At 38.3% G+C, this 10,867-nt stretch overlaps 1 protein-coding gene across 1 annotated transcript in view; it reads right to left on the bottom strand.

Moving 5' to 3' along the window:
* Positions 1 to 1,383: 1,383 nt before the first annotated feature.
* LOC110595813 (RNA helicase Mov10l1-like) overlaps positions 1,384 to 10,867 on the bottom strand; it is a gene marked incomplete at its 3' end in the record, with an annotated part of 10,528 nt that continues 1,044 nt past the window's right edge. The window contains exons 3-4 of the mRNA XM_021713441.1: positions 8,194 to 8,366; positions 1,384 to 1,546 (exon numbers count right to left, since the gene is read on the bottom strand). Of these exons, the coding sequence (XP_021569116.1) occupies positions 1,384 to 1,546; positions 8,194 to 8,366 (336 nt within the window). The remainder of the gene's footprint in view (positions 1,547 to 8,193; positions 8,367 to 10,867) is intronic.

The raw sequence follows: 10,867 nt of genomic DNA, 5'->3' as shown, positions 1-10,867 counted from the left end.
AGCTCACAAATCACCTCCCCAGTCAGCTTTTCCAACTCCTGCCCTATCACTGTGTATAGTAGGTCTGTTTCTCCTGAGAACAACGAGTTGTGCCTCACTCATTGTGGTCTCCAAGTGTCTAGTCTCATACCCACCACCGTACCAGCATCAAGTGACAATAAACAGGTACTGAATTCAACTCAACAAATGGCACTAAGAAATTGTTTCTTTAGGCATTAAAAACAAAGTTTTAGAAAATGTGGTGTGTATACACACACACACACACACACACACCATGGAATACTATACAGCCATAAAAAATATTGAAATTAGTTCTTTTTCAGCAATATGTACAGAGGTGAGGAACATCACTCTAATGAACTAACTTAGAAACAGAAAGCCACACACTGCATGTTCTCACTTATATGCATTAGCTTAATGTCCACAAAGATAGAAATAATAGACACTAGGAACACCAGTAACAGAGGAGGTGTGGAGAGAGGTTAGGGTTCAGAAATTACCTATCAGTACAATGTTCACTAGCTGGAGAATGGGCCACCTGAAACCAAGTCCCCACCACTACACTTTATGTCCATGTAATAAATATGTACTTGTACCCTGACTGTAAAACACATAAATAATAAAAATGAATATATAACCTTGGAAAGATAGAAGGTTATCTCCAAGGTCTATTTTAGAATATCTAAATTACTTTGAAAAGAACAATACTTCTGTTTACCTGTAACACCACTGACTTAGATTAGTTATTCAATAATTATATGGAAGAACAATTACTCAGATATTAGTGCCCACATTCAACAAATGAACAAAGACTAATGAGAGCACAAGTTGAAACAGTGACTTCCCCCCCGCCAACCCGAGGCCCAAAGTCTATCCAAATTTGTGAGCCTCTGCATGAAACCAGCACCCAGAAAAGCCATTATAGTCCCCAATCCCTTTCAACAAATAAAACATCCCAAATCTGGCCCTTTCAATGATGTGTGAGAGTACCCATCTCAACCCTAATCCACAAAAGTTAATTAAAAGACACAAAACCTTAGCCAGGTGCAGTGGCTCATGCCTGTAATTCCAGCAGTTTGGAAGATGGAGGTGGGAAGATCTCTTGAGGCCAGGAATTCAAGACCAGCCTGGGCAACATAGTGAGATCCCCATATCTTCAAAAGTAAAATAAAATAATTAGCTGGCCATGGTGGCATGTGCCTCCTTATTCCCAGCTACTCAGAAAGCTAAGGTAGGAGAATCACTTAAGCCAGGAGTTTGAGTCTGCAATGAGCTATGGTCATGACACTGCATTCCACCCTGGGCAACAGGGTGGAGTCTTTGTCTCTTTAAAAAATGTCACAAAATCTAATTTTAAATGTGAACGAGACCCCTCTAATGTACCTTTACAGACACTTTCCAGAGAGAAGTTCGTGGTCTGACTGATGGAGCCAGCACCCTCAATCAAGGAAGTCACACAGCCAATCAACACTCGGGGGCTGGAGTTGGAAAGCTCTCTGCTGTGTTTTTTGCTCTTGTCTCCCTGTTGATTAGAAATAGCTTCCACCTGTAAGACAAACAAACCACTCTTTAAACCATAACACAAGGACTACAAGAAAAGTAACTACAAGAGAGCTTCTCTGTTTTACTTCATTAGGGTTGGAAGTCTAAGATCAAAGAGTCGGAAAATCTGGTATCTAGTGAGGGCTCACTTCCTGGTTCATAAATGGTGTCTTCTTACTGTGTCTTCACATGGTGTAAGGGGCAAAGGAGTTCCCTGGGGTTTGTTTTATAAATACTCTCCCCTTGTGATCCAATTCCCTATTAAAACCTCTTAATAACATTATATTAGGGGGCTCACATTTCAACATAAAAATTTGGAGGGAACACCAACATTGAGTCTATAGCAATCCCTCCTCATGAGTATAGATGCAAAAATTCTCAACAAAATATTAGCAAACTGAATACAGCAGCATACTAAAATTATTATATACCGTGACTAAGTGGGGTTTATGCCAGAATGCAAAGGTAGTTAAACATATGTTGACATATATCAGTCAACATAATACATTATATTAATCAAACAAAGGAAAAAAAATCACATTATCATCTCAATTGAGGCACAAAATCATTTGACAAAATTAAACACTTTTTCACAACACAAACACTCAATAAATTAGGAATGGAAACTTCTTCAACATAATAAAGGTCATAAATGAAAAACCCACAACAAAAATTATACTCAGTGGTGAAAGCTTTCCCCAAAGATTAGGAACAAGGAAAGGATGCCCATTCTCACCTCAAGCATTTAAATTGTTAAGAAGTAGCAAAATTATCTTTACTGACAGAAATCATGGTCTATCTAGAGAGAAAACTCCAAAGATTCCATGCACAAAATAAAAATTAAAAATGGTCAGAGCTAATAAATGAATTTAGCAAAGCAACAGGATACAAAGTCCACATATACAAATCAGTTTTATTTCTATATACTTGAATGAAGAATCCAAAATGGAAATTAAGAAAACAATTCCATTTACAATAGCATGAAAAAGAATAGAATGCTTACAAATTAAGCTAACCAAGTAAATAGAAGACTTGTACAATGAAAATTACAAAACATTGATGAATGAAATTAAAGACTCAAATGAACAGAAAGTCATCCATATTCATGAATTGGAAAACTTAATATTGTTAAGATGACAATACCCAAAGTGATTTACAAATTCAATGCAATTCCTATCAAAATCTTCTGTATGTATTTCTACATAAAAATAAAAACCCATTCTAGAATTTATATGGAATCTCAAGATACCCTGAATAGCCAGTCTTGAAAAATAACAAAATTGGAGGATTCACACCTCCTGATTTCAAAACTTCCTACAAATCTACAGTCATCAAACAAGTGTGGCACTGGTGTAAGGACAGAAATACAGACAAACAGAATAGAGATACCAGAAATAAACCCTTGCATATATGGTCAATTGATTTTTGACAAAGACCATCAAGAGGGAATACACATTCTCTCTTGTGCAGTCTTTTAAAAATAACATTGGGGAAATGATATCCATATGCAAAAGAATGAAGTTAGACCCTTACCTTATATCTTGTAGAAAAATTGACTCAAAATGGATCAGACTTAAATTTAAGAGCTAAAACTAAAAAACTTTTAGTGGAAAACATTAAGGAAATCATCATGATCTTGGATTAGTCAATGTTTTCTCAAGTGTGATGTCAAAAGTACGGGCAATTTTAAAAAGAGACAAATTAGTCTTCAGCAAATTTTAAAATTTCTGTGCATTCAAGGACACTATTAAGAAAGTGAAGACAAGGCGCAATGGCTTATGCCTGTAATCGTAACCCTTTGGGAGGCCAAGGTGTAAGGCTCACTTGAGTCCAAAAGTTCAAGATGAGTTTGGGCAACATAGTGAGACTGTGTCTCTAAAATAGATTTTAAAAGTTATCTGAGTGTAGTGGCACACACCTGTAGTCCCAGCTACTTTGGAGGCTGAGGCAGGAGTACTGACTAATCCCAGGAGTATGAGGCTGCAGTAAGCTATGATTACACCACTGCAACAAAAGGAGACCCTGGGCAACAAAACAAGACCTTGTCTCTAATAATGATAATAATATTAATAATAATAATGTGAAAAAGTCAACTGACAGAATGAGTAAAATATTTGCAAATCATATATCTAATAAGAGATTAACATGCAGAATATATAAAGAATCCCTACAATGCAACAAGAGAACAATCCAATTTAAAAATGGGCAAAGGATCTGAATAGACATGTGGCAAATAAGTACATTAAATATGCTCTAAGTCACTAATCATTAGAAAAATATCAATCAAAAACACAGTGAGATACCACTTCATATCCACTAAGAATGGCTATTGTCAAAAAATGAAATAACAAGTATTAGCAAGGATGTAGAGAAAGTGGAACCCTTATGTACTGCTCATGGAAACATAAAATGGTGTAGCTACTATGGAAAAAAGTTAGCTGTACAAAAATTTAACATAGACTTACCATAAAATCCAGGAATTTCACCCCTAAGAACTGAAAACAGGGAGTCAAACAGATACTTGTTCACAGTGGCATTATTCACAATAGCCAAAAGATAGAAACAACCCAAATGGTCATCAACAGGCAAAGAAACAAAATGTGATTTATCCATACAATGCGATATTATTCTGCCATAAAAAGGAATGAACTTTTGATACACGCTACATGAATGAACCTTAAAAACATCAAGCTAGGTCATATAAGCTAGACATAAAACAACAGATATTGCATTATTCTATTTATATGATGTAATTAGAATAGGAAAATTCATAGAGACAAGGTAGAACATTGAATAATTGTTTAATGGGCACAGAGTTTCTATTGGGATGCTAAAAGATTCTAAAAATAGATAGTGCTGACAGTTGCACAACAATGTGAATGTACTTAATGCTACTGAAATGCACACTTAAATATGATTTTTATGTCTATTTTACCACAAGAAAAAACCCTAAATAAAAAGTAAATCCAGAAGTACATTGAAGTTTATACCAAATGGGCATCATTCTCATAAAGAATGGCTTATGGTAAAGAAACTATTCATATTTTTCACCATATTAGTAGTTAACAGAAACTATAGGATTATCTGTAAGATGCTGAAAAGTACTTGAAAACTCTATTACTGACTCATTGAAACAAGAATTGTGAGTAGAAATGAATATTCTTTAGCAGAAAAGGTCCTGGGTTCCTTGAAAAATGGAAACAAGCAAAGGACAGCTGACTACTAATAGGACCCAGACTTTTTGGATACTTAGGTGCCTCTTCTTCCACATTTTAACATTCTAAGATCAGGGTAAGTCCTATGATCCAAGTTTGCATTTCAAAATTTTGTTATTAAATGAACAGTATATCCTAAGATCGATAGGAATCTGATGAGAGAACCTTCTCTGAAAAGACCTCACGTGAGCCCTCTGATTATAGCTTGAGAACTAGGTAAGCATCAGCTCCACAGGTTCTGAGTCCAAGATCCCTTTGTACAATTCTGAAACCACAAAATGTATTTTAATACATGTAAAATCATGAAGACTATGGTGTATTTGAAGTTACAAAGGAAATCATTAGAGGAAAATATATATTAAAAAGTAGAATAGGAAAAAAGAGAATAGTGTGAATAAGCCAGTACTAAAGCTCTCATAAAAGGAGTCAATAATTACTATAGATAGTAAATTAATAAAAGATATAAGCATATTGTTCAAGTGACTCAAGCACTTATCAGAAGAGCTTAAAACAGAAACCAAGAAAAGCATCAAGTCTAAGGCATGGAAGTGCAGATAGAGAGCATGGAGGGAGGTTCTACCTTTCATTTCACAGCGTCTGGCTAGAACTATCCAAGGACTTCGTGGGATGATGAAAGTGTTCTCTATTTGTAGTCACTAGCTACACTTAGCATTTAGCACTTGAAGTGTGGCCAATTAAATTGCCAAGTTAATTTTAAAATGTATTCATTGTTTGCCAGCTTTTTAATTTTTTTTAAAGAGTCAGGGTACCTTTTATGCTCAGGTTGATCTCAAACTCCTGGTATCAAGGAGATCCTCCTGCTTCAACCTCCAAAGTAGCTGGGACTATAAGTTTGTGCCACTGTGGCGGGCTGTAAATTGAATTTAGTTTTAATAAATTTGAACAGCCAAACATAGCTGGTAGCTTCTATACTGAACAATGCAATTCTAGAATTTATTATTTTATTTTGATATGTATGTCATTTGTTAAAAGTGAGAAAAAGAATATTAAGATAGCAGTTACTATAGCAGTAATAAAGTACATCTCAAGCATTTTTATAAAGGAGGTAAGAGCTCAGTAAGTTTTCCACATTTCAAATTACATTAAATAAAACTTTTCTATATAGAAAAAATATTAATTTGCAAATAAAATGTAAAATTATATTGATAATAGAAAAACACATAAGCATTTCTGGAAATAAACTTAAGAAATTGACAGAACCTAAACGAAGAAAACTATTGAACCATAAAAAGAATTCAAAGGAAGGCTTAAATAAATGGATAGGCATAATTTGTGATTGGAGAAAATGCTGTATGATCCAAATATTGACTATTCTAAATGAAATCCATAAACTCAGATCCATCCAATGCATATTCTTCTCAGCAGAGGAGGAGAAACAACAAAACGATTCTAAAACTCATCCAGAATATGAGAAGAGCCAGAAAAATTCCATCCACAAGTAAGAGTAGGAAGAGAAACCTGCTTACCACCTATAACAGCAACTATGGCACCAGGGTCTCTGGTACAAGCATCAGGACTGACAGTGGCATGTAAGAGAGATTCCTGTGTATAATAAAGGGGTCTTCCAAATCAGTAGGAAAGAAGTGACTCAATGGGATTACTGGCTAGCCATAAGAAAAAAAATTCTGGTTCCTTCTCTCAGCCTGTTTAGCAAAACAAATTTCAGGCAGATTAACTATTCAAATGTCAAGAAACAAATAATTTTCAGAGGAAAATCTGAGTAAATATTAGCAATTAGTAGTAGAATAAGCTTCGCTAAGGATTTTTACAGAGTCCAAAAGTCACATGAAAAAGATAGACATGTTTAACTACATAAAATAAAACTCTATAAAACACAGTCAAAAGATCCTGGGAAAACTATCTATAACACATTTTTATTATAATTTTCCTTGAAAAGCTCTAATTTCACTGGGCATGGTGACTCAGACCTTTAGTCCCAGCCACTCAGGAGGCTGAGGTAGGAGGTTTGCTTGAGCCCAGGAGTTAGAGGCTGCTGTGAGTACCACTGCTCCCCAGCCTAGGCAACTCCATCTCTTAAAATAAAAGCTCTAATTTCCCTAATATATAAGATTTAATAAAGAGAAAAACCTGAACTCAACAAAAAAAAAAAATGGAAAAAGGACATTCATAGAAAAATATGTGAAAATTTAAGGTACTTTAAAGCTTATGTGCAGATTAAAATTATGAGATCACCATTTCTCAGACTGATAAAGATTTCAAAGGTTGATAATATCCATATCCTTGTCAACACTGGGTAACAGGGAGTCTCTCATTCTACTCCTGAGCACACAAACTGTGCATTAGTGGATGTTAATTTGATGACAACCATTAAATTGTTAAATCTGCATACCCTTTGACCTGGCAATTCTAATTCCATAAATTTATACTATGAAATAGTATTTTTACAAGAGAAAGGAAGCTGCTGAATAACAGAGTACACTAATTATCTCTGCTAATTAGGTAGCAAAGGGTTCATTATCATTTTAAACAATTTTTTATAACACTGAAAGGAAAGATATAGAACTGCTAAGCATTCTCCACAGCATAAATTTTTTTTTTTTTTTTGAGTTGAAGTCTCACTCTGTCACCCAGACTGGAGTGCAGCGGCCGCTCCCGGCCACCGCAGCCTCGACCTGCTGGGCTCCGGCGATCCTTCCACCTCAGCCTTCCACGTAGCCGGAATTACAGGCATGCGCTACCACGCCCGGCTGATTTTTTGATTTATTGTAGAGATGAGGTCTCGCTGCCCAGGTGGGTCTCGAACCCGGGGGCTCAGGCAATCCACTCACCTCAGCCTCCCAAAGACGCAGGATTACAGGCTGAGCCACCGAGCCCGGCTACAGCATAAATTTAAAGGCAAACTTTACTTTCTGAATTACAAATTTCTATACTTTTTTAATGATTTACAATGACTATCGTTTATTCTTTAAAACAGAAATTATACGGCCGGGTACAGAGGCTCAAGCCTGTAATCCCAGCACTTTGGAAGGTGGAGGTGAGAGGAATGCCTGAGGCCAGGGGTTCAAGACCAGTCTGGGCAACTTGGTGACACCTCGTCTCTACAATATTATCAAAAAAATTAGCCGGGCATGGTAGCAGGCGCCTGTAGTTATGACTACGTGGAAGGCTGAGGCGGAAGGATCACCTGAATCCAGCAGGCTGACGCTGGAATTGCCATGAGCTTGCACTGCACTCCAGCCTGGGTGACAGAGTGAGACTCTGACTCAAAAAAAAAAAAAAACACACAAAAAAAAAAACCCCAGTAATTACAAAGAACAAAGGCACCTCCTTGAAATCACATTCCATTCTTCCCCCTTGACAAGGTCACATCTGAGTGATTAACCAAACAACTGGAAAGCGACATGATGTCCCATGGTGGACAGACTGTTCCCAAATGAACAGAAACTTTACTTACTCTGATTGCTTTCAGTTTCTTTGATACTTTATTTTCTTCCACAATTGCAGTAACTTCCTGTCCAACATTCAGAATCACTTTGCTAGTCACAGCATCATTGGAGAAGTAGATCAAATCATCAATCATGCCATAGTAACTGCAGTATCTTGTCACAACACCATGCATAGTTTCAACTTAGTACCACCTGAAATGGGTAAAAAAAAGAGGTTATACTGGCCACAAAAGCAATGCTACATTACAATTAAGCCTTACCAGAGAAAGGCAGAGTATACAAGTATCCATCAGGGACTGGAAGCTAATGGGCTGGATTGAGACACAGAGAATGCTGCTGAGGAGTGGCATGTTTGGAATGCAGGGTTTTGGAGGTAGACGGCCCAGGTTTCTCTGAAGGACACAGATGATAGATGTGGGCCAGACTACCTAGCTTTCCTACCACAATATGTGTAACCCTGGACTAGCTTCTTAACCACTCTGTGCTTGTTGTCATCTGTAAGATACAGTACTTGTCACTAGCAATGAGAGCTGCCGGGGCCTTAAGAGAAAGAACACATATGCATGTATAGATTTCTGTGTGGCTGATGCAGGTTCGGGTGCTGTGCAAATTGTTACTTATATCAGCATCTGGAGAGTCATTAACATGCAGTCTTATTATGATTATAAGTTATGGTCTGTCATCACCATCAATAACAACAACAGCAGCCTCAAAAGATTGAGGAATATCTCAACAAGCATGGCGCTGGAAGAAATACAATGCTTGGGTGAGCAAGTCTGGCCCAGGCGTAGGGCATGCCCTTGGTAATTCAGTGACTGCTCTAGAACTACTGCTGCATCTACTGCCCTGAGTTCTCTGTGCACCTATCCTGAGACTTCTCAGCCACAGGAGAAACCTTGGGTACCTAGGTTACATTACAAGCATGGAATCTTAGTGTCGCATGGAGTTGGAGCTCAAGCTGTTGTTGACAGTTTTTTACAGGTGAGACCCAGAACAATGAAGCAACTTGCTCCAGGCTACAAAGTCAGCTATACATGATGGCCTTTGTGATGCCGCCTTAAGCAAGTAACTCCATTTCTGATGCTGTTTTTGGCTTCTCTTCTGGAGAATTTCATCTTTTAAGAGATTAGAGAAAGCCACTAGGGAAATACTACTGTGAATTCAACTCCCACAGAGAAGAAAAAACTGAAAGAAAACATCAGTAACCTTGGGAGAAGACAACTGTGTAATTCTGAAGGCCAGGGAAGGCCAATCTGCCAGAATCATTAAGTATATCTTAGACTTTATGAAGATGGGTTCAAACATAATTTCAAGAAAGGAGAAGCATGATTCCATTGCATTCTGAAAGGACAATTCACGAATGTTGTATTATATTTTCAGAGTTTTGTATGCACACAACTGCAAGTGACATTGATGACACAAAAAGGAAAGACAAGTAGAGATGGCTTGTCACATTGATTGACATATATAAAAAATACAAAGTGGAAATAAGGAAGAATGGAAATAAGACTCAATGAAAATACAGGCCTCAGAGAAGACAAATGTCCAAAATCATGCAAAATGCTACATATAATTAAAAAGTCTATCAGTTATGCTGGGAAGAAGAAGAGAGATGATCAAGAAAAGGATGTGGCCGGGCTCGGTGGCTCAGCCTATAATCCCGTGCCTTTGGGAGGCTGAGGTGAGTGGATTGCCTGAGCCCGCGGGTTCGAAACCCGCCTGGGCAGCAAGACCTCATCCCTACAATAAACCAAAAATCAGCTGGGCGTGGTAGCGCATGTCTGTAATTCTGGCTACTTGGAAGGCTGAGGCGGAAGGATCGCCGGAGCCCAGCAGGTCGAGGCTGCGGTGGCCGCTCCGGCCACTGCGCTCCAGTCTGGGCGACAGAGTGAGACTCCAACTCAAAAAAAAAAAAGGAAAAGAAAAGAAAAGGATATGCCTTAGTTTTGGGGTTGAAAAACAGGCGACAGATGACACTAGCATTTCTCAAGCTATCCATATTCTACTAAAACTCCATGAACCCTCAATTCAATTAAAAAAATGGCTGCACACAAGTCTCCAGTTTAAAGAAGTGTAAGACTAGAACTAAGAATTTGGCAACTGGGCACAGTTGCTCACACCTATATTCCCAGTATTTTGTAAGGCTAAGGCAAGAGGAATGCTTGAGCCCAGGAACTGAAGACCAGCCTGGGCAACATAGCAAGACCTTGTCTCCACAAAAAAAAAAAAAAAAAAAAAAAAGGTGGGGTGTGGTGGCATGCACTTGTAGTCCTAGCCACTTGGGAGGCTGAGGTGGGAGGTTCCCCTGAGCCCAGGAGACTGAGGCTGCAGTGAGCCATGATCATGCCCCTGCACTCCAGCTTAGGTGACAGAGTGAGGCCCTGACTCAATTTAAAAGGAAAAAAAAGGCTGGTAACGGTAGCTCACGCCTGTAATCCCAGCACTTTGAGAATCCCACCACTTTGGGAAGCTGAGGCGGGAGGATTGCTTGACACCAATAATTCAAGACCAACTTGGGCAACATACTGAAAATTGTTCTCTAAAATTAATTAATTAAATAAATAGACAGGCCGGACTCGGTGGCTCAGCCTATAATCCCCCGCCTTTGGGAGGCTGAGGCGAGTGGATTGCCTGAGCCCGCGGGTTCGAGACCCGCCTGGGCAACGAGACCTCATCTCTACA

Source organism: Carlito syrichta, unplaced genomic scaffold (genome assembly GCF_000164805.1).
Source record: "Carlito syrichta isolate Samal-C Ts95f unplaced genomic scaffold, Tarsius_syrichta-2.0.1 Scaffold19839, whole genome shotgun sequence".
In the NCBI taxonomy this organism is placed as follows: Eukaryota; Metazoa; Chordata; class Mammalia; order Primates; family Tarsiidae; genus Carlito; species Carlito syrichta.
Note: the sequence above shows the minus strand (reverse complement) of the source record. Positions and strands in the feature narration are given on the sequence as shown.